This window comes from Tupaia chinensis, unplaced genomic scaffold (genome assembly GCF_000334495.1).
Source record: "Tupaia chinensis unplaced genomic scaffold, TupChi_1.0 Scaffold000627_1, whole genome shotgun sequence".
NCBI lineage: Eukaryota > Metazoa > Chordata > Mammalia > Scandentia > Tupaiidae > Tupaia > Tupaia belangeri.
Window position 1 is genome coordinate 4229382 of NW_006160147.1, and position 24697 is coordinate 4254078.

The 24697-nt window shown below is 47.4% G+C and overlaps 1 protein-coding gene across 3 annotated transcripts in view; it reads right to left on the bottom strand.

Annotated features, from left to right (window-relative positions):
• Positions 1-15536: 15536 nt before the first annotated feature.
• Positions 15537-24697, bottom strand: part of SLC41A1 (solute carrier family 41 member 1) — a 27195-nt gene continuing 18034 nt past the window's right edge. For all 3 annotated transcript variants that reach the window (XM_014591941.2, XM_006159263.2, XM_014591940.2), the window contains exons 4-11: positions 23895-23966; positions 23136-23280; positions 22844-22990; positions 21844-21991; positions 20942-21021; positions 19957-20091; positions 19490-19638; positions 15537-16141 (exon numbers count right to left, since the gene is read on the bottom strand). In XM_014591941.2, coding sequence (XP_014447427.1) covers positions 15956-16141; positions 19490-19638; positions 19957-20091; positions 20942-21021; positions 21844-21991; positions 22844-22990; positions 23136-23280; positions 23895-23966 — 1062 coding nt within the window. In that variant the 3' untranslated portion in view covers positions 15537-15955. The remainder of the gene's footprint in view (positions 16142-19489; positions 19639-19956; positions 20092-20941; positions 21022-21843; positions 21992-22843; positions 22991-23135; positions 23281-23894; positions 23967-24697) is intronic.

Here is a 24697-nt window from a genome sequence, read left to right on the forward strand (position 1 = left end):
GCTAGCTCTCAAAAAGTTTATTTTTTTATTCACGAGAGAGAGTGCACACTCCTGGTGAGGTCTTGTCATGCCTTTCCCAGCCCTCCAGCTTGTCATGATCTTGGGTACGTACATACCTGGTATATTATCAGGTCCGGTTGGGATCCAGACCTGTGGTTGGCCATGTGGCTTCTAGCACTGCAATTCGGTAAGCTGCTGTCTGTATCACCAAGGCTGGGCCTGATGATCACACTTTGATTTCACGTTTCTTTCCATTCCATCTCCCCATAACTACTTCCTGAGGCTTAATCCTTGGTCCCTGAATTCCTCATGCTGTAAACTTTCTTTCTCTCTCTTTTTTATTTGCTAGAGGGTGTGTGTGCTTACTGGAGAGAGAGAGAGAGAGAGAGAGAGAGAGAGAGGAAGAAAGCAAGAAAGTACTCCCTCCCCTGAGGGGGGATGGCCATGCTGTAATCCCTTCTCTCAGGATTTGGGGCAAGCATGCACACACTCCTGGAGTGTTTTTCAAGCCACAGGGTCCAGGATTCAAACTGTGCAGTCAGCCATGTGGGATCCAGCTGCCTTCACCACCACACCACCAACTGGCTCACTTGCTGTACTCTTTATTCTAGTGAGTTGTCCCTGACTTCAAATATATCTCTTGGTCTTCGTTTTATTAACTCTTTAACGCCAATCAATTATATCCAACTACCAAAAAGGTATGTCCACTTGGATGCCTGGTTCCAGCGTTCTTCTCCCTGTAATGTCAGCAAGGAAGTAGCTCTTTTCTCAGCTTCCCTATTTCTGTCACTAGCTTCATTTTTCTTCCTTCTGTGTAGATTTCAGACTTTAAGCATTATCAACACTTCCTTCTATACATGTCCGTTTTCAGCTCCACACTCTCTTAAAACAGGAGGAACCACATCTTATTGATTCTTTCTTCAAAAATGTTTCTCCCACCCATCCTCTCTGTTCCATAGCCAGCGACGCTTTCCTAGCTGAGGCTTTCATCACCGCACACCTGGATTACTGCAAGAACCTGTTTATTGGTCTCCCTTAATCTCATTTTTTCTCCTCTTTAATTCGTCCTATACAAGTGGCCAGGATGATTTTCCTAGACCATCACTGTTTGTTCTTTCATTGCCTAGTACCTGTCTTCAAAGCCTGGCCAACCTCTCTGAGTTGATGTCTAAAATGTTTTATGCATCTGCCCCATCCTACCTACCTAACTTTACCTTACCTGATCTCAAATGGGTATTCTCCCCTCCAACATACTCTTTGTAGGATGCATGCACTCTCCAGAGAGAGATAGAGAAGAAACTGTGAGAGGGAAATTGAGAAATCACCCCTAGGGGGGATGGCCATGCCATAACCCTTTCCCTTCCAATCTCTTTCTGGGACCTTAGACATGCACACACAGGATCCTGGTGTGAATTTCAAGCTGCTGCAGCTGGAAAACAAACCACTGTCAGCCATTTGGGAATTTAGTACCTTAACCACTATACCACCTACTGTCCCAAGATTCCCCTTTTTTTTTTAGAAGAATTATTTTACTGTATTTATTTATTCTTTTATTTTAATTTGACCAGAGAGGGAGAAAGAGAGAGAGAAAGTGAGAAATCAAGTCACCAGGCCCGGGACACAAACCTTGGCCATGTGAGTCCAGCACCTTTAACCACCACGCCACCTGCTGGCCCCAGGTTCTCATACTCTTAAAAGCTCAATTTCATTTTTGATTTTATTTCTTTGTTCACGAAGTTTCATCTATTATTTTTTGTTTAATTAATTAATTAATTTTAATTTGACTAGAGGGGGACAGAGAGAGAGAGAGGAAAGTGAAAAAGCAAGCTGCCAGGTCAGGGAATTGAACCACAGTTGGTCATGTGGGAGTCCAGCACCCTTAACCATTATGCCACCTGCTGACTCCTCATCAACTTTTTAGGTTTGTTTCCATTCATCTAAATCTTACCATACTTCTTATTTATTTATATATATTTTTGTTACAGGGAGAGAGACAGACAGAGAGAGAGAGGGAAAGTGAGAAATCATCCCCCAGGGAGGAGATGCCACAATCTCTTCTCCTCCATTTTCGTCTTGGGATTTTGGATGTGCACACACATGTGCCTGGCATGGTTTTCAAGTTGCTGCATCCAGGACTCAAACCATAAAGTTGGACATGTGGGATCCAGCTGCCTTAACCTCCACACTGTCTGCTGCTCCTAAATCTTACCATACTTTAATTTCTCAAATGTCAGTGTGCATAGGAATCCCAGTGTGCATATACATTTTTAAAATTTTATTTTTTAGAGGTTTTTGCTATAGGGCACTTGCACTTGCCAGAAAGACAGAGAGACAGAGAGACAGAAAGCGAGAAATCACCCTCCAGGGGGGATGACCACGCCACAATCCCCTTCTGCAATCCCCTTCTCCTCTCGGAATCTTGGGCATGCACGCACACGCGCCCAGCATGAGTTTAAGCCGTCGGGTCCGGGACTCGAACTGCTGTCGACTACATAGGAGACCATCAACAAAACCATTACACTAACTGCTGGTTCTTCCCAAGTCAGTTTCTACCATTTCTTAGGTGAGGATAGGAGGTTTATTTCTTTGATAGGCAGTTGCAATTCTGATTGCAGTTTCTTAGAGAGAGTTACAAATAAGAGAGAAGGAAAACAGAGTGTCAAATAACTGGTTTGTACATACTTTTGGAAGCTGGGGAGTGTGTTGGGCCTTGCTCTGTTAGACTCACTGTTCCTTTGGGTGTCTGCCTCTTCTTTACTCTTTACTTCCACTTTTTATTTTGAAAATTTGCAACCCTGCAGGAAAGTTCAAAGAAGCGTACAGTGCATACCAGCATGTCCTTCAGCTGAATTTACCAGCACTCTGCACATCTGCTTGGTCTCTGTGTGTGACCTAAACCACTTAAAAGTAAGTAGCAGACACTTCATCCTTAAATACATTAACGGGCCTGCTCCGTGACACAGCTGTAATATGAAGAAATCTTACAAAGAGAAGCCGGATCTCACATGGCAACTGCAGTTTGACTCCCCAGCCTGGTCAGCCTGAAACGTGTGCACAATCTGATGGGCTAGAGGATCGGAGGAGGGGATCACAGCAGGGACAGACCCTGTGGAGGGGCTCCTCTCTATCTCATTCACTTTCACGTGTGTGCACACTTGCACTATCACGAAGAAAGAAAATAAACACTTCAGCATACAGCTCCTAACAGTGAAATTCTTCTACAAAACTGAGACCATTATCACGCCTAAGAAAATGAACCTTAGTTCAATAATGTCATCCAACAGTTTACATTTTCATTTCTCTATGATCCCCAAATATATTCTTCACATCCTTTTACCCACCCCACCAACCAGAATACAACTGTCATGTCTAGCCTTTTATTATCGTTTCTTTCTTTTCTTTTTTCTTTCTTCATTCCTTTCTCACTCTTTCTCTTTCTTTTTGTCAAAAGGCATGTGCACTTGTCAGAAAGAGAGAGAGAAAACACCCCCTGCGGGGTGTGGTCATGTTGAAACCCCTTTTCCTCCATTTCTCCATCCTGTTTGGATTATGAGCACGCACACATGGGGCATGTTTTTCAAGGCACTGGTGCCGAGATTCAAACCATAGTTGGCCATGTGGAATTCAGTTCTTTTAACACTGGGTCACAGGGCCAGCCCTATTCTATTATATTTTTTTCATATTAAATTTTTTTTATTTTAATTTACTGTACATTTTTAAATTTGGGGGAGTCCCTATTCTATTTCTCAAGTTTATTTTTATCTAGGACTATGGTGTGTCTGATATAGGACCCAGTAACTATGTGTGGGTAATTAAATAAAATTAATTAAAATTTAAAACCAGTTCATCAATCACCTACCCCATTTCCAGCACTTAGCAGCCACATTTGGCTAGGGGTGACCACATGGGACAGCACAGAGAGACTATTTCCTCATCCCAGAAAAGTCTATGGGCCTACACTGGTTTTTAACAATTGCCTACCTTTCTTTTTTCTTCCTTTTATAACATTGACTTGCATTTTAAAGAGTCAAGGCCAGTTGTCTTCTAGAAAGTCCCACATTTCAGATCGTCTGTTTCATTAAGATAAGTTTCAGAAAAGATACTTTTGGCAATAGCCCTATGCAGAGGATGTGGCGTACATCTTTGTAGGTCGCTAATGTCGGGTGGTTATTGGCAATGTCTATAGGATGAACGCAATAAACTCTCACTGAAGAAATGACTCGGTACCAGGCATTTCCTAAGGACTTGGGAGCTTGCTTTCAGATACTAGAGACAGAGTTTATTTGATTGCCGGAGCCTCTACCACTATTCTGAAAACAACACAGAACAATGCTCTGTGACATGAAGTGAAGTCTGAAATGACACAGTGACTGACAAGCTGCATGGAGGAGAGGGATGGATCTAGAAGGGGTGGCCCTTATGCCACTGCTCCATGCCCAGACTAATTTCTTTCTTCTTTTTATTTATTTATTTATTTATTTATTTATTTATTTATTTATTTTCAACTTTAGAGAGAGAGCAAAAAAGCAAGCCACCAGGTCCGGGACTCAAACTGCAGTCAGCCACATGGGAGTCCAGTGCCTTAACCACCATGCCACCTGCTGGCCCCCAGACTCATTTCAATGATCCTAAACTCTAGCTGGTTGCTTTCGGGAGGGGGAGGGAGCTTGATGAAACACCTGTGACCTAGCTAAGTATGCAGCTGTTTCCTGAGTGCCCAAGGAAATATTCTAGAAAGAAAAGGTGGCCAGTTCAAAGAGCAACCTGCCAGTCGCTCTCCTATGGTTGTACCCAAGAGTCTAGGGCAGGTTTTGGGCCTGGGAGTGTCTGGGGAAACATCAAAGTCTAGTTTTTCACTGCTTTTCTTGCCACTTCCTGTGGATACCTTCCCTTCTACAAAATAGACCAGAGAAAGAAGAGAGGGAAGGAGTAGAAGCCAGAAAGAACATTTTTGTTCAAGTTTTTAATTTTAAATTTGCCCGAGGGTGCCTGAGTTTGCCAGAAAGAGACAGAGAGGGAGAAACACCTTCAAGTGGGGTGTGGTCATGCCACCATCCATTTCTCCATCCCTTGCAATTTGGGGCACTTGCACACACAGAACCAATGTGTTTCCTAAGCCACTTGTCTGGGACTTGAACCACAGTCAGTCATGTGGGATCTGGCTCCCTGAACTGTCATACCATGGGGCTGACCCTGAGAACATTTTGGTTTAAAGAACTGAGCATATGATCCCAACTGCCAGAATAGCACAGGAAAGTCATAGCTGCAAAACAAGGAGTTCCTGCCCATTGCTGAGAAGGTTCCGCTGGAACTGCTCATGTCCTTTGAACTGTCCAAGAGGTGAGGAAGGCAGAGATCATGGGACCTATGGGCCATCCTCAGTTACCCACTGACCCTGGGAACTTGGAAATACCAGGGACTCCCCTGTCTGAAGGTATAGTCTAAAGAAGGAAGGCGTTGATCTGAAGTTGGTCAGCATAGAGGAAAAGAAATTGTTGGAAAGATTATGGGACCATCAGGCCCTCTGACCTACTGTGGAGACTCAAAGCCTGTTGCCATTGTACTTTCCAGTTCTAAAACGGACTTCTCTGTTAGAATTCCAGACCTTCCTGGAACCTTCTGATCATCTGGTCTCCCGTGTAGTTTGCTTCCAGGGAGCGAGCGTGCTGGTCGGACTGAAGCGTCTGTGTGGCCCACTAGCCAGTTAACATCCACTTTTTTTTTTTTTTTTTTAAGAATTATTTATTTCATTTTATTTGATATTATTATCTTTGAAAATTTTGCTATAGGGCATGTGCATTCACCAGAGAGAGACTGAGGGAAAGTGAGAAAGCAAGCTGCCAGGTCTAGGACTTGAACCGCGGTCAGCCATGTGGGAGTCCAACATCTTAATCATCATGCTACCTGCTGGCCCCAACATCTGATTTTATTCTCAGGCCTCTGGGAGTTTGTGGGTCTAAGTCAGTGGTCCTGAGTGAAGTGATTCTGGATGAGGCCAGGCTCAGGGTGGTGATGCACTTACCCAGGGAAGACCTATCTGGGAAGCTGGCTGGCCCTCCTCACTGCTCATCGGTTTCCAACTTCAACTGTGCCCATGTCACAGATGAGTAAATTCCAGGGTAGCCCCAGGTCTAAGAGCTCTTTCATGCACTAGTTCCTTCATATCATCCCACACTGTATCTTCCAAGTATTTCTCTTCTTTTGCTACCACCATCAATTCAACCCACATTGTATCATTAAGATCAATGCTTCTATTTATCAAACCTTCTGTTTGCCCAGCAGCCCCAGAGAAGACATTAGTGTCCTATTTTAGGGATCAATAGAGGCTAATTAAGACCATAAGCTGAGAGAGCTAAGACTCAGATCTGTCTACCTCTACTTATTATTAAGTAAAAAATATGGCCAACTGTGGTGCCGTGGTACGTGCTGCTCAAGTGGTGCTGGATCTATGTGGAAGACGGCAGGTTCAGTTCTCTGCTTGACCTGTACATGGCAGTGGTGTGTGCCCGTGATCCTGGTTGGCTAGAATATCTGGGGCTGGAAGATAGGGAGTGAGCAGGATTTCAGGGAGAGAGCCTTTTGAGATACTTGTCTCTCTTTCTCTCATTCCATCTCTCACTCTTCTGTCTCTCACTCTCATAAAAAAATAAACTTTCATAAAATAAAATATAAAATAACATAAAACTGCCTACATAAACTAAGAAAACTTCCCAGAAAAGTACAGCATCCTTAGTGTGCTTTCTAAGAATTCCCTCATTCTGAGAGTGGACAACAGGATCTTTACGCACCAAAGTAATAAATAAACTAATACATAAAAAAGAAAGACTCCGCCCTGATTGGAGAAGGCACTCCTGCAGTTGTGTCTGGTGTGAGGAGCATTAGAAGCAGGTCTGGAGCATCCCAGAGGATTCTGCCTGCTAGCCGACCTTGGTGCAGGAAACAAATGCCACCTAGATGTGGAAGCGTGAGTGGGCACGTGATGGATGTTCTATTCTCCACAGGAAAGAGAAAACTTTGGGTCGGCAGATGGTATAGTGGTTACATTGCTGGACTCCCACTTGGTTGACTGTGGTTTGAGTCCTGGAACCGGTGGTTTGAAACTCACGCCAGGTGCATTTGCATGCATGCCCAAGTTCCTGGGAGGAGAACGGAAGACAAGGGATTGCAGTGTGGCCATACCCCCTAGGAGGTGATTTCTTACTTTCCCTCTCACTATCTCTGTCTCTCCAGCAAATGCATGCATCCTATAGCAAAAATTTCTAAAAAAAAAAAATAAATAAATAAAAAACTCAGTAGTTGTGCTCTTGGCTTGGGAGTGGGTCCCCCCAGGGTACTCTAGACAATGGTGACATCTCCCCCACCTCCCTCCCAGAACCTGAATCAAAGGGCGGTCTGGTTTGTGGCTTGCCAATGAGGAGAGTATAGTTAATATTAAACATCTGGGGCAGGCCTATGACCTCTTAAAGTTTTAGTTTTTTTTCTTTCCCAAGACTTTTTAATTTCTGAAAACAAAATATTTGAATTCTGAGTAATCTGAATACTCAGGAAATATGCTTGAAAGTTATACACATGACAATCTGTGGCAGAGTCAAGGACAAACATGAGTGTTCCAGGCAGGTCACAATTCCGAGTTCCTTTAAAGCAATGCCCTTGGGCTAGCCCCATAGCATAGAGGTTAAGGGAACATGATCTCACATGGCTGACCATGAGGGTCGAATCCTAGCCCCATTGGCTTGAAAAACATGCCAGGTACATGTGTACATTCTTCAAATCCAGACAGGATGGAGAAATGGAGGAGAACCATGACCATGCCCCATTAGGGGGTGCTCTCTCCCTCTCTCTTTCTCTGTCTCTCTGATGAGTGCACATCCCCTCTGGTAATAAAACAAACAGACAAGAAATAAATAAGGCAATAGTTTCTGTATACTTAGTCAACATTTCTTAACATTTGAACATATGAACAGTATTTCTGTTTAAAATAAGAATTTATAACACAGGAGCGAGTCTTCAAAAAGTTTATGGGAAACAATGCATAGATTTCAAAAAAAGTTTACATCAAAATAAACTTCTACTTTAATTCCATTTTTCACAAACTTTTTGAAGTCCCCTCATATAAATATCATTGGACATGACATAAATAACATTTGAACTTAGAGACTTGTTTTTCATTTAACTTTGTTTGTTTTTTTATTTTTTTTGAGAGATTTTTGCTATCCTCACTGGAGAGATACAGAAAGACAGAAAGATAGAAAGCAAGAAAGCACCTCTTAGGGGAAATGGCCACACCACAATCCCTTCTCCTCCATCCTCCTCTTTGGATCTTGGGCACGCGTGCACACACACACACACACACACACACACACACACACGTGTGAGTTTCATGTTGCTGGGTCCAGGATTTGAACCATAATTGGCCACGTGGGAATCTAATGCCTTAACCACTATGCCCTCTGCTGACCCTTAACTTTTTTTTTAATCACTGATAGCTAAGTAAATGAATATAGACACAAAGTCTTAAATTTATTTTTAAATTTTATTTAAAAATTCTTTTTCTGTTTAGCTAAGCTGTCCTCACTTTTCGGCAATTTATATTTTCTTTCTAACATTGTCATTACTGTTCTAATTTAAAAAAAAATTATTTGTAGAGGGCATGTGTGTTTGTCAGAGACAGAGACAGAGAGAGAGAGAGAGAGAGAGAGAGAGAAAACCTACTAGTGAGGTGAAGCATACCACAATCCCTCCTCCACCATGTCTCCACCCTGTTGGGATTTCGAGCACCTATGCTCAGGTCAGGACTTTAACTGCACAATTGACCATGTGGGTTTTTGTTTTGTTTTTCAGTTTTTGCTATAGGGTGCATGTGCTCATTAGAGAGAGAGAGGGGAAGAAACAGAAGTGAGAAAGTGAAAAAGCAACTCCCAGGGGTATAGCCACATTGCAATCCGTTCTCCTCTTGGGATTTTGGGAACACATGCACATGCGCTCAGCATGTCTATTGAGCCAGCGGGCCTGGACTCAACTGTGTAGTCAGCCTTGGGTTCTAGCCGTCTTAACCGTTAGGCCATTGGGCCTAAGCCATGTGGGATCCTGCTCTCTTAATCAGTAGGCCATGAGGACAGCTTTTTTTAAAAAATGTTAATCTTTTAATCCAAATATCTTCTTGGGAGCCACATTAAAAACTTTCATATTCAGATAATATAATAAGGTACAGTATAATGCAGTAAGTGGCACTACACTGTGCATTACTCAGTTTCTGAATTTTGGCCGGAGGAGACAACCAAGTTGAGCAGACGTTCAGCTGACTGATCTCAGGGTTGGTAGCAATTGCCTGTAATTATGTTGCAAAAATATCATGGGAGATAGCTGGCACAGGCTGGCGCCTGGGAGGCATGGCTTTCAGTGTCCACTGGAACATACTGTCTACTCCAGCAGACAATTAGCATTTTGCAGTGATGTAAGGTCTCTCAGGAGCAAAACTGAGATAACAGGAACATATTCCTGGTCATGTCAGCACTGTTTTGTTTTAATTTTTTAAAAATTTATTATTTATTTATTTTAAAAGAATTATTTTATTTAATTTTATTCATCATCATCATCATTATTATTTTTTTGACCAGAGAGAGACAGAGAGAGAGAGGGAGAGAGAGAGAGAGAAAGGGAAAGTGAGAAAGCAAGCTGCTGGGTCTGGGACTTGAACTGTAGTCAGCCATGTGGGAGTCCAGTGCCTTAACCATCACACCACCTGCCAGCCCCAGTCAGCACTGTTCTGTGTCCCTTACACAAGGGGCATCCTGACCAATGATTTCATCTGTCTCCAGACATGGTAGGAAGGCATCGGACTGAGACCTGGGTGTGAATCTATGACCTTGGGCAAAACATCTGACTTCTCAAAGCCTCAGTGTCTCCCTTGTAAACGATGATGATACCTTCTCAGAGAGTTAACAGAGATCATTCTGAGGTTGTAGAATACGTAGAATACACTTATACTGAAACACTATGTAAATAATTGACAAGCAATGGTCCTCTTTCCATGAACCCTCAATAGCCTTAGTAACATATTACTGCTTTGAAGAGTTAGTTTCAGAGTCCAGGACTGGCTCAAAAGGATGACTTCTGGAGCTGGACAGTGGCACAGGCTAAAATGCTCTGAGGCAGACCTGTGTGGGAAGATTCTGGATTTGTGTCTAGAGACCTCCCTGGGTATGCTGGGCATGCACGTGCCCATGATTTGGGGCTGGCTGAGTGGGTCAGTGGCTCTTGGTATGGAGTGGATCATGGTATCGAGACCCTGTTGAGGGGTGTGCTATCAGTTTCCATCTCTCTGTCTCTGTCTCATGCACTAAATAAATAACAAACTGTATGTATATATACAGTCTGATTTCTGAGATCGGCAAATGTTCAGCACACAGTGTGTGCTTGGTAATGCTGTGACGTTTGCTGTGGACACCGTCCTGGATGAGCAGTGGCAAACATAGGCTTTGAAGTCAGACAGACTGGCCAGGGCTGCACTTGACTGTACCCTTCTGCCATCTTAGGAGAACAGCTTGTCCGCAGGATGCAAGTCTTACTAGGCTGTGCTGTCACGCCTACACTCAACTCCAGTCCTGGAACTGTTCATGGTTTCCCCAAGCAGCAGGCTCACTTCTCGGCTTAGCCTATTGTTCCCCGGAGGATGCTCTTCTTCCTTCTCTCATCTTCTGCCAGGCTAACTCACCCCTCTTCTCAGCTTCCCCAAAGAGTTGCCTCACGCCCAAGACTTGACTAGTGCCTTTCCATCTGCCACTATCTCTTCATCTATTCCTCTGGTCATTGTAATGTACGGACATTGCTTAGTCAGTGGTCTACCCCTCTCCCCTACCTTTGTGTGTGTGTGTGTGTGTTAGAGTGTGCATTCGCTTGCCAGAGAGAGATGGGTGGATGGTGAGGGAGGCCACAGTCCCCAGTAGGGCATGGTCACACCACAATCTCCTCTCCATTTCTCCAATCTATTGGGATTTTTTTTTTTTAAGAGAAATTTTTGCTATAGGACATGTGTACTTACTGGAGAGACAGAGACAGAAAGCATGAAATCACCCTGAGGGGACAGGTGGCAACACCACAATCCCGTCTCCTGTGTTCTCCTCTTGGAATTTTGGGCAAGCATGCACATGTGCCCAGCTTGAGTTTCAAGCTGCCAGGTCTGGGACTTGAACTGCAGTCAGCCATGTGGGAGACCAGTCGCCTTAACCATCACATCACTTGTTGGCACCTTGGGACTTTAGATATGTACACACATGCACCCTTGGGGCTGAGTTTGAGTCATCTGGTTGGTCATGTGAGATCCAGCTCCCTTAACCATGGCCGCGAGGTCAGCCCAGCGTCTTCTACTTTAATATTAATAGCATTTTTTAGTATATAGCAAGTATAGAGTTTAGTGCCTTAGGTATGTTATCTCACTGAAGTCTATCCTTCGAAGTAGGTATCGGTACAAATGAGGAAACTAAAGCTCAAGAGGATAAATGACTTGCCCAAGGTCATCCGAAAACAAGCAGAAGAGCTGCGATGTAAACCCAGGCCTGCCTGACGCCAGACCCTTTGCAGTCAGTTGTACTTCTGAGGACTGGCAGGGCTGAGCACAGTGAAGGCACACAGTAAGCACTCCACAACAGTAGCTATTGTTACTTTGACCTGACTAGCCTCTGTGGGTAAGGTATCTTAACCCACAGATGCTCACGCGTGTGGCACAATACCCCAGCTAAGGTTGACTTAATGCACGGAGACTGCAGTAGAGCATCCTTATGAGCAAGGACCCTGTGTCTGGCTTCTGTAATATGTCCAGAGCACCAGTGTTTTGTTTTTAATTGCCAGAGGGTGAGTGTGCTCACCAGAGACAGAGAGAGAGGGAGAAAGCGTCCCCCAATGGGGTGTGGTTACAATCTCATCTCGCTGGGATTTTGGGCATGCATGCACATGTACCAGGTGTGTTTTTAAGGAGCTGGGGCTAGGATTCGAACTGCACTCAGCCATGTGTGATATGGTTCCCTTAATCGCTAGGCTAAGGGGTCAGTCCTCCCCTTTTAAAGATTCATTCCTTCTGAGAGAGACAGAGTGAGAGTGAGAGGTCTAGAGCCCCCCACCCCCACCCCAGCCGGACTTTGACACTATGATCCACTCCCAGCCTCAGCCAACCAAGATCATGGGCACAGATGTACCTGCTTTACTCAGGGAGGTCTCTAGTCTCGAGCTGGGAACCCTTCCATGTAGGACTGCCTCACAGATTGCTGTGTTTTACAACTACACCAGCATCCGGCCCCACTGCTGATTGTTTCTCAATAAATGACAGATGTGTGTTTTCTATTACAATCTCTGAATTTTTTTGAAGGATTTTGCCAAGGGGTATGTGCACTTGCTGGACAAAGACTGAAGAGACAATGAGAGGGAGAGTGAGAAATCACCTCCCAGGAGAAATGGCCATGCTCCAAGCCCCTCTCCTGGGATTTTGGGCATGCATGCACCTGCACCTGGCACGATTTTCAAGCCACCAGGCCTGGGACTTGAATCTCAGTTGTCGTGTGGGAGTCCAATGCCTTAACTAGCATGCCACCTGCTGGCCTCCACAATCTCTGTATTTAAGAGATGTTTAATTTCTCATTTTAGCTCCTCTCCACTTCTTTTTATTTTATAGGGAGATTTTTCTATAGAGTGCATACACTTGCCAGAAAGACAGAAAGCAAGAAATCATCCCCCAAGAGGGATGGCCACGCTGCAATCCCTTTTCTTCTATTCTTCTCTCATTATTTTGGGCATGCTGGTGTTGAGTTTTAAGCTGCCAGATCTGGGACTCAAACCACAGTCAACTATATGGGAGTCCAGCGACATATCCGTTACTCCATCTGCTGGTCCCCTGGTGTGAGTTTTAAGCTGCTGGATCCAGGACTCAAACTGTGGTTGACAACATGGGAGTCCAGGGATGTAACCATTCTGGCAACTGCTGGTCCCTCCTTTCCACTCACTTCTGAGTGAGGAGGGATGAGACTACCAAGGGGACCCAAGAAAACAACCAAAGCTGCTCTTAGATAAGACACACGGGAACCACCAACCATCTAAATAAACGTCTTCTTTATTTTACCAAATATAATTTATCAGTTAAGTTGACATCTGTCAATTCAGTTATAGTAACTATAAATAATTCTCTTAAGACACAGTTCTGTAACTTTTTAAGGATACGAGAGTAAACCAATATTGCTCCTTGCAGCCAGGCCAAAAGTACATGCAGTTGGTGCAATCAGGGGAAAAGAAATGTATCTCCCATGACAGTCCACCTCATTTTCTTTCCCTCTCACCCCTCAGTCCTCCCTCTGCTCACACACACAGGGCCTGGCCATGCCTACCTTTCTGTGTTTTAGGCAAAGGACGCTTCAGAGTCCTCTGGGACAGCCTGGCTGAACTCCAGAGATGAGGACGGGCTTAGTGAGAGGGACAAGGGGAGGCTGGAGTTCACAGGGCACAGTCTTAGGGGCAGAGGAGTTGGTTCTGGGTGCCTGAACAAGAAGAATCTGGCATGGCGCGAGTGTTTTGAGATGGAGAAAAGGTGGAAGAAGGCCAGAGGGAAGGGCAGAAACAAGTTCAGGCTGGTGTTAATGAACCCCGTTGGTCACAACTCTGACTAGGTAACCTCTACGATGCCCTTCACCCCTAAGGTTCTATGAGTCCAGAAGATGGCCCGAGTGGGAGTGGCGGGAGAGAAAAGACAGTCTCTGGGGACAGGCACGGTGTTGGGAGGAACAGGGTCATCGCCAAAGCCTTCTTTGGAGGTGGGTCCTTTAGACTACAGAGGGGAGGGTTTATGGAAAGGCTTCTGCCTAAGGCTAGAAAGTGGGCAGCTAAAGGCCCCAGTGTGTGCACCGGCTGAGTTAGCCAGACTTCTGAGCAAGTGGTTCAGAAGAGCAATGTATGGGGAAGAGGTGGAGGCTCCAGTTTTCTCCAATTTTGAACGGCGTAGAGAAATGTAGAAGCAGTCAGTTGCCATTCAGTCTCCTAGTTCTAAATCCTCTCTTGGGTGCTTGGTGAGGAGAGGCAGAGGAAAGGGAAGGTGAGGAAAGGGAGTTCTGGGAAATGAACACTGATAGAGTGATGGGGCTGGTGGCTCTGGCTGCGGTCAGCACTGCACAGAGGTGGGACCTAGGAGGGGGAAGGAGGCAGAACCTGGCTTGGTAGCAGAAATAAACACTAAATACTTACAAGGGAATTTCTCTGCCAGACTGAAAGGGGCATATGGCCTTTGGAACCTGGGGAGTGGAGTGAAATTGGAGCTGCATTTCCCTTACTACTGGCTAACCAGTGCCTGGCACAGTACCTAACACATAGTAGGCACTTCATGAGTGTTGCTTAATGAATGTTTCAGACCATGTCTATGAAGAGCTCATCTTGGGAAGGCTGCGTATTTGTTGAATTAATCAATGAATGAATGAACATTTACTGGCAGACACCAACAGAGATGAAAACTGATACCATGATAAAGTGAGTGGTTTTAGGAAGTGACAAGAGTCCAAGGTGGTCACGTGATTATGTCCTCAGGAGGAACAGTAACCATGAAACTCCCCAGTGACCCTCCACCTTCAAAGCATTCTCCACATACCCATGCTCTGTCCCTAAGCCTGGGACCTGACCTGGCAAGCTCTGGGGAAGGTAGTGCTTAGAGACAATTAGAGATGAAGGCTGAACAGAAACAAAGGATCAGCTCTCTGGGCCTAAGGAGGTTGTGGATCTTGGGACACCAATGGGGAGACATGGGTCAACAGGGCGACCAGGCCACTGCTCATTTCTTTCTGGATGTAACAGTCAACTGGGAAGAGATCTGAAGGAGGGGTTGATGATGTCGATCAGGCAATCAGCCATGTGCCCAAATTGGAGTCAGTGTGCTTTACTGTTTCTAAGAGCAGGAGGGCCTAGGGTCAGAGGGCAGAGGGCAGGGCTGGGAACATGGGGGACTGGAGCAGCTGTCTCCTGCCCAGCACTTTGAAGTTGGTCCATTTCTTCAAAAGGATGTATGTGGGGGAGTGTTACTTATCCCTCTGTTCAACCAAAAAAAAAAAAAAAAAAAAAAAAACAAAAATTAAAAAAAAAAGCCATAATCCACCCCTAGCAGCACTGAGCCCTAAATCATGAACACTCACATGCATGGAATTCTTAGGGAGGCCTCTGGATATGAATCTGGAATCTTCCCATGTGGATTGGCCTTGCAGAGCATCGTATTTTACTCCTGTGCTACCATCTAACCCTTATTATTACATTAGCATATTAATTTTTATATGTGATGTAAGTAAGCATTCAGCTACTTTTCTTTTTCTTATTACTAGAAGGTGCATGTGCTCACTAGAAGGAGGAGAAGGAGAGAGAGCACTCCGCAGTGGGGTGTGGTCACACTGCTGTCCCCCTCTTTCATTTCTCCATTTCATCAGGAGTTAGTACACACATGAACATTAGCCTGGTATGTTTTTTAAGCTGCTGGATTTGAGATTTGAACTGCAGGTGACATGTGAGGATCCAGCACAAAAAACAAAAATTAAAAAAAAAAAAAGAGAGAAAGAACAAAGCCAAAAACCAGAGCCCATTCATAAATGGTTTCTCATTAGGGCCAAGACTGAGGTTGCCAAACCACAAGTCCCCAGATCCTAGACAGAAACCCCCTGCCCTAATAATCCACCTCACCTGGAGGCACCCACCATGAAATTGCACTTGGTGATTGTCTCAGAAATCTACGTGTACTGCTTATCTCAGTCCATTGTCCTTCCTAAATTCTTGCTATACAAACTTGGCTCAATGTATAAAAATTCCCATTGAAAATAATGAGAATTTGGTATCAAAGTGAAGTCTTAGAAATAGGTGGGAGTGTAGAGTGGGGTAGCGGTAAGGAAACAAAAAAGAAATTCAAATAGAAAGTGCAGAGGAGTGGGGGAAAGGTGGAGTGACTAAGTTAGTCCCCGACATCTGAGTCTCGGTCCCCAATGAGCCAGAGGACATGGAAGCTGAGTGCTAGGAGCCCAGTGCCAAGCAGGTCCCCCAGAGCAGTCAAGTACGGGATGGAGAAGTTGTCTGGGTCCAGGCCGCGACCCCACATCCAGTGCACCATCCAGTCTGCGATGTACAGGAGAATCAGCACCTGCAGAGACAGAAGAGCCCAACTCGTAGCTATCCCCTCTCCAGGGGGAGCCAGAGGCCACACGATCGGGCCCATTCAGGGCATCTCAACGCTAGGCCAGCCAGTGTCCTTATGCTGGGACAGCTCATCTTTCCACCCCGGCAAGCTACAACCACCTTGGGCAGACAACAGACATAATGCGACCTCTTCAGAGACAAAGATACTACTACTACCCAGGGTCACCCAAGTCGGCATTACCATCTGCTCCCTGATTTACCAAAGACAGCCTTCTTAATCGAAATCCTGTGTGTTGCAGGAATTCAGCCCTCTCGCCTCTAATTCTGGATTCCCCCATCCTTGGGTCACTGTAATTCCTGCCAATGTGGGCCTTTCCTGGAGAACGGCAGGATGTTGGCAGCTGGAGTCAGCTCTTCCCACAGGGGTTTTTTGTCTGCGCATAGTGGTATATGGACAGTGCTTGAAGCTTCTGCCTGCATGGCTGAGTAACAGCTCATTCTCCCAAGCTGGCTTTCTCCTGACTCCTTCCAGTCTACTGCTATGGACTCGAAGAATGCAAGTTTATTTTCACGTTAGTCCCAGCAGACAATGCAAACCGACTCAAAATACATTTGGGCTGTCTGCCGCTTTGACTGACCTTGCCCTTGCTTACCTTCTACTACTACAGATCATTAAGAATGATCTAGCTCAGAATCCCGCTCATGGGCCCAGGACCGCCAGCATCGACAATAGCTAGGAACTTCTTAGAAATGCAAAATTTCATGCCCCGCTCTGGACCTCCTGAATCAAAACCTGCATTTTATTATTCTTATGCTTACTGTAATTTTTGCAAGACGGCATGTGTATTTGCCGAACAGAAAGACAGAGAGGGAGGGAGAGGTAGAAAGCACCTCCCAATGGGGTGTGGTCAAGGCACAATCCCTTCTCCTACATTTCTACACCCTGTTGGGATTTGGGGCATGCATGCACATGCACCTGGCATGTTTTCAAGCCACTGGGTCTGGGATTGGAACTGTGTAGTTGGCCATCTGGAATCTGACTCCTTTAATCACCAGGCCATGGAGCCAGCCTCCAAATCTGCATTTTAACAAGATTTACATACACTTTTAAGTTGAAGATACACTCAGGCTAGAACACTATGGCAGTGGGGCAAGCCCGCATCTTCTACAAGCTCTGTACAATGCTTGACATCTCGGCTCCCGAAATGACTGTGTCCGCGTGAGAATGACATGGTTTCTAAGGGTTACACTCCCACACTGTCATTTGGGAGGTTTCACTCTCAACTGTATTTTGCAAATACAGTGGTATGAAAATTCTAGCCTCACGCCCAGATGCAGAAACCAGGTCCTGTAAGGGACCCAGAAGGCAGAATTGACACCTATTTTTAGGCAAACATGTTTGTTCTCCTGTTCTCTCACCAAGGAAGCCAGAGGTGACAGTTCCAGCACCCTTCACATTCCTCTTGCCCTACACACAGCTGTCTTGTACTGTCATGGCCCTGGCCCTGACCTTGGGTGAGTCCAAGGTGGCCACGTGGCCAGAACTTCACACCATTTCCAGCAGCTGCAGCAGAGTCCCAAATAAAGAGCATGGCCAGGAGGCCTTTGGGACATGCCCTGGGAAGGGAATGGCAGCAGCTGTCCTCACATTCCAGGCTCCTGAAAGGGTCCTGGGACACATGGCTGGGAGGAGGCAGCCAAAGGATCAGGAGGAACCTTTACAGGGGATCTAGTGTCCCACTCTGGCTCTCCACAGATCTAGAGAAGGGAGCAGAGGCAACAGCGTGCCCCGGAGTATTCATAAGGCATATCGGAGTCAAGCCTTACCTTTCTAGCCTAGGCCAAGGATGAGCTGAAATCTCTCCCACAGCCCGCCACATGCCCTCTGCCTCCCTTCCCCTCCAGGTGCCACACTTGGCGCCATTGCAAGTGCATCTGGCCGCTGGGTGAACTGCTGCAGGGACACAGCACATGGCTAGTTCTCAGCCTAGCTCTTGCCAGAGGTCCTAATACACAAGCTTTCTGAAGTGGAGATGGGGTAGAGTGGGAGGAGACAAGCGTTAGTCAACAAGTGACCAGCTAGATAAAATTATGGCATATTTGTATAACAGAAAAAAAAAAAAAAACAGAGCAGCCAACATGAAAGAAAAAAAAAAAAAAACAGAGCAGCCATCATGAAATCCAAGTACTCTCCTCTATGGACTGCTGAAGGATGATCTCTAAGACACGCTGTTAAGTGAACAAAGCAGACAGAGTGTCTGGAATGCTCCATGTGTGTAGAAAAAGGAGGAAATTAGGGAAAAAATATGTATTTGCTTGTATATTTGAAGAATAGGCTTGATTGACACACAAGAAGTGGATCGCATTGATGGTGTGTGAAGGAGGGAATGGAGGTTGGGGAGAGGGCGGAAAGGAAGACTTTCTCTGAGGCTTCACTAGGAAGCTTGAAACATTTTTGAATGATGTGGCTGTTATTATCTATTCAAAATCAAATCTATTAACATTTAGAATGTAGTAAGGTGATGTTGCTACTAAGGGGGTAACATAAAGGAGCCTTGAGGGGATCAAATAGTTCTTTTTGTATCTTGATCATGGTGGTCATATGAATCTACATTTGTGGTAAAGTTGCTCAGACCTAAACACACACACACACACACACACACACACACACAAAGTGCACATAAAACTGGTGTACTCTAAATAAACATTGTGAATTTCTATTTATGCTAATTTCCTGGTTCTCATAGTGTACTATAGTTGTGTAAGTTACCACTGAGAGAAACTGAATGCAGAATAGAGGGGATGTCCCTGTACATTTTTTTTTTTGGGGGGGGCAAATCTTGTGAATCTATAATTATTTTAAAATAAAAAGTTAAAAAAAATACTATAATAAGGAAGAAAGTGTCATAGTATTACAGAATGGCAAGGCTGGATAGGACCCTACAGATAAGATTATCTAGTGCAGTGTTTTTGAAACTTTATTCAAATGTAATTTCTTGAGGAAGCCCAGTAAGCGAAACAGAGAGCCAAGTGGAGCTCTGTGGCTAGGTCAGTGGGGTGGCACCCAAAGCCTACCTGCTCAGCACTCTTCAACCACCTGTTTGAAAACCACCACCTCTGGCCTGTTCTTCTTAATTTACAAATGTATCATGCCGAGGCGCAGAGACATGAAACAGCTAGACCAAAGCCACACAGCGTGCCAGTGACTGCTGGAGCTATTGTCTGTTCTAAGCCCCCGTTCAGTGTTAATTGGCTGCCCATACAGCAGAGGTCCTCCAGACCACGTCTGGGCCTCTTCTCCCATCCCCACAGGCTGCCCCAGCCCTGCCCGTACCCCTGCCCATTGGCGTACCTGGAGCAGTGCAGCTGTCATGTAGAAGATGATGAAAATGAGTGTGAGGGTGGTGTGCCCACCCTGCATACAGCTGATGGTGTAGAGGAACACCAGGTGTCCTGGGACCACGAGAAGGAAGAGGACCCGGGCCGAGCGGGAATTCACATCTGGGATGGGAGGAGAGATGGTGTGAGGAGGAGGGCAGGATGACTCCAGGCCCCAGAGGCCTCTCCAAGTCAGGAGGGACCAGAGCACACTCCAGGGCCACAGACAGTTGCCTGTCTTCGCCTCTCCATCGAGGTCCACAGCCCAACAATATTCCAGGAAGAGACCTTCCTGCCTGGGCTCTGCCCTCTGGAACAACTGGCACAGCCCCTCAGTGGAGATCCTGTGCATCCGGACCCCAGCTGGCTTGTAAGGGAAGGTCACTGACTGTAGGCCCCCTCCCTCCAGGGCTGGACTGAGGGCTGAGGACCTGCCATTACCGGGACTGAAGAAGGTAGCACACGGACTAGGGCAGCGGCGAGGAGCTTGCTCAGAGTTCTCCCCTGGCATCCCGTTCATGTGGAGGAAGGTGGAGATGCGGCTGGCCTGCACTGCCACCAGATTGCCCCCCACACCTGCAGAGACAGGGAAGGGCTCAGACACCGGGGGGCAGGGGAATGACCTTATCACGCCTTATCATCTATCTGAAGAGCACTTGTCCTGTGTCTTCACTTAGGGTCTATGTGGGCAATGCCCGGTCTCCTGCTCTCCAGGCTCCTCCCCTCCATGGAGATGGGATGGTCCCATGTGACCCTGGCGTGGCTGTGGGAGTGCAGGAACAGACCCAGGCAGGTCTTCAGACTCTACCTTCCTTCATGGCAGAGGGCACGAGGCCATGCCACAGCCTCTCCAGTGTTCTAAGCAGACGTGGGCACCAAACGCTCGTGCACTGGTTCTAGTACCCGCTTTCAAGTATCAGCTCCGAACTCTGGAATCTGGCTCCTCTCCCCGGAACTGTGCCTGTTCCTGTTTGTCCTCATAAGCCCAAATCGTCCCTGCTCTTCTCGGCCTTGCTCTGAGCCATGGCTGACTTCCACAGGTTGCACCACCCGGCCTCCCTTCTGGCAGCTTCCACTTGGGTTTGTTCCAATGAGAGGCACCAGCAGGCGACCAGAGGGTGGGAGGGAAAGGTCAGGTATTTCTGGATCTTTGCTCCTTGGCAGTGGCTTATCCCTGATGGGGACAGAGGAGGAGCTCTCACTGGGCTCCTGTAAGGCTATTTCCTCCCCATGAGTGTTCAAAACTAAAGGCTTGCTAGGGCAGCATCCCTTGTTGGTCCTGCTCCCACCCCTGTGAGCACTCCCTACAGTTCAGCCTTGAACTGTGTGAGCTGAGCTCTTCTGCCGGTTGGAACCCTGACTGGCAGAATATAGTCCCTAAATGCTCTTCTCCCATCTCTCCTGGCAGCCGATGCCAAGGCCTCACCATTAATCACAGGTGTGAAGACAGCCATCCCTGCAAAGTTGGGGTCCGAGACCGTCTTGTCCAGGATGAGACCTCCCACACTGCAGAGACACAAAGACCATTGGAGGGTTCTGCCCTGGTCTCTGGGATGAAAGGCACAGCCCCTCTGCTCAGGAGACTAAAAGAAGGAGGCTCCTAAAAGTCTTTCACCTTCTCGTGCTCACCTCCCTTGCCAGAATCAGTTTTTCCTCCTAACGCATGGACTTACCCTGTGCTCCCAGAACTAGTGGGTATTGCGGGGCAGGCAGCCACTTCCTGGACCTGCCTCCAAGGGGCCGGAGGTGCTGCCGCTGCCTGCGGGACTCCCTGTCTGTGAGGACCTCTGCTGTCCTGCCTACTCTGCATTTACTTTCCCTTCTGCTAAGAGCACTGGACTCCCCCTGAGGGAACCACCAATCTCAACCTCAGACACTGCGGTCCAGGAGACTGCTTCAGTGATGGCGAGGTTCCAGGCTCGTCCAATCAGAGTATTGCATCCCCATGGCACAGTGAGTGGTTTGGATATAGTCATGTGATTAGATGAGAGTCCATGAAACTTGGTTCTGGGACTTTGTGAAACTGCTGGGGGGAATAATCTCTTCCTGCTGGAATTGGAAGGAGCAAGCAAAGAGCTGTCTGCATGGTGGGCCATTGCCGAGAAAAGCAAGGCTGAGAGACGCAGAGCACTGGGGCCCTGATACGGATGTGCCTGAATCCAGGCCAGTCTGCTTAGGAATGAAACCCACATCAGAAAGTTTCATCACTGCAACAGAAGGACATGTGGCTGAGACATGGTGGACACATGCCTACAGCACACCTCACCTGCTTTTGTCCAGGTCAGGGTAGGAGTTGAGGGGGGCATGGGCCTCAGGGCCTGAGCCTACCTGCTGATGGCCATAGCAATGATGACAGGCTCCCAGCCGGAGTACAACACTTCCTTTGTTGCTGGGCTCCGTCGGGCCAGCACCACCCAGACAGGCAACAGGGCCACGAAGAAGGCACACACCAGCGGGTAGATGTATCGCCAGTGATCTGGGAGGACAGAGATCGGAGGGTGATGAGCACTGTGGCTCCTACTCCCAGCTTCCCCCAGGTTCAGCCTACAACCGGCCCGACAGATCCACAGCAGCACTACACGAACCGCCTGTAAACAGCTTCCGTCATCAGCTCCTTGCTGCGGCCCAGAAGGCAGGTGGGGTCACCCGCTCCCATTTTATAGCTAAGGAAACCAAGGCAGAGACCTATCCAGACGCTAAACTCACTAGGGCAACGACTGGGCTCTGAGTCTTTCGATTTAATCCCAGAAATCACTGTTTTCTAGTACAAAAAAATTTCACTGCTCAGTTCTTTCCCTTTACCCTTTTCACCTCACCCCTCGAGGGAAGCACAAATGTTCAGGACTGGGCTAGTCCTATAGCACACTGGTTAAGTGCTGTGCATTGGGAGTCAGTTCCCATATGGCTGACTGTGGTTCAAATCCTGGCCCTGGTGGCTTGTAAAACATGTCAGGTGTGTGTGCGTTGAGTGCCCCAGATACTAACAAGATGGAGAAATGGAGGAAGAAGGATTGTAGCATAATTTTGCCCCCTGGAGACTGCCTTCTCTCTTTCTTTGTAGTGAGCACACATACCTTACACTCAAAAAAAATTTATGGATCAAGCAAGAATATCTTTCTGATATTCCCATATTCCCCCTGCCCCTGCTAGCTGCATGAATCTGAGATCAGTTCTAAGCCTCATTTCTCTAACATGAGTTATGATAAACTGTTTAAACCAAGTAGCTAAGAACATGAAAGAAATCTCGCACATTGTGAAACAACTTCCACCCCTGCCAGTCCCACCCATGAATCACCCCAAACCACACTTTCGGTGGCCTCAGCCTCACTTTGTTCCAGGTAGAGTCCCCAGCTGATGCCTGAGAGCAGTGCCAAGGTGATGAGGTCACCTAGGCTGGCAGCAATGGGAGTCGCCACGTTGTCTGGGTTGATGCCAATCTTGCGAGAGCCAATGATAACTCCAATCATGATCATACCTGGTGAGGAAGGGGAGGGCCCCAGGCAGAGTGAGAAGAGATAAAGGACTATCAACTAACAGAATGGAGGTGCTAGGTGCAGTTGACACCTCTCCACATCTCTGGGAGGCTCCCCTTATTTCTCTGTACCCTCTTCCCTCCTTACCCAGGACCAGGGAGGCAATGAAGGCTGTGGCCACGCTGCTGGCACACAGCAGGAAGGCATGCGGGATACTGAAGTGGCCATCCGGTATCCAGCCAAAGACGACGGCAGCGATGGACGCCAGGAAGCCCACCACCGTGGCCTGCACCTGAGAAGAGCAAGGGCGACTTGAAAAGCTCTGAGAGCCAGAGCTTCTCAGCTGAAGTCACTGAGCACTGTCACAGACCTCCTGGCCTCAGCCTTAGGAGGCAAGCTGGACTGGACTGGAGGAAGGTCTTTATTGACCTAATTTCACACCCTGCAGTGCTCCCTGCAGGAGCCCGGGACATTTACTGGCCAATGAGTGTTCCTCTGGGAATGGGGGAGAGGTTCAACAGAACACTGACTTCGGTCCAGGGTCAGGACCTGGAACTCTGGGGGATGACTCCCAGTGTGGGAGCTGAGTGGCGTCATGGGGAGATGGGACAACAGTGGCACAGGACATTCCAATATTCCAGAGTCTGCTCCTACTGTCAGGATCTAAGGAGACATAGAAGTCCCTGCACCACCAGGAATGGAGAACTGACATGAGCAGTGGGGGCCACCCTATTTTGGCCATTTTCCTGGCCAACCTGGTTACCCTCCTAGAGCTGTTTTGGGAAAAGTCAGTTCTGCAGGATGCTAGAGAGGTACACAGGAGCCAGCTGGGACTGACCTAAGCCCTTTCCAGATTTCTCACTGTCAGGGAGCTTAGCCCACACTCTCTGGTTCCTGCTTTCTTACCTGGATGAGGGCCATGTTCCCAGTGATCATCCTCCAGAGCTCTGTGGGTGTGTCCATGTGTCCAATGTTGGCCTGGGAGAGGGAGGGCGAGAGGCTGAGCTCCAGCTGAAACAGGACTGCCGCTCTATCAGTTCAGTACCTGCCTGGATCAGGAGGCCATGCACGTGGCCTAAGGCATGGGGACCAGGATGTGACCACCACAGAGAGTGAGATAGGATCAGGGGAATTGGGGGGAGAGAGAAGGAGTTACAGAGCCTTGAGCCCCTCCGGGTGGGAAAGGGCAGAAAGGGGGACTCTCAAGGCTCCAAGCTCCTCTTTCCCCGTTTCTCTCTGAGCAGAGGCAGGTTCCACCCTCTGCCTCCTTATCTGGGCAGCCCATGCCCACATGGGTCGGAATGATCCACTCTCTGGCTCTGAAGATGGCCTGCTGTCCTAGGGAAGGCAGGTCAGCAGCTGGAATAGGACTGAGACTGCAGAGTGCTTTGGAAGGAGAGAGTGGCACGGGCCAGGAGTAAGGCAGGGGGAGCTGGGGCGGGTTAGGCTGGCTGTCACTTCTCTCTGCTGCCTTCTCCAGACTCTTGGCTAAGCAGGGAGCAGGGATACCCCTGGCCTCCTGAGTTTTATCATTGCCCACCTCCTGTCCCAGGGCCCTGTGCCTGATTCAGTCCCTGAATCATCAAGGCTGACCGACCCAAGAGCTTGTGGAAGGTGGGAGCGATAAGCAACCCCTTCCAGTCTATTCCCTTAAAGAGGAGCAAGCTGCCGTGGGGAAAGGGAGTGGGCTGGCGTGGGCAGGGCGGGGG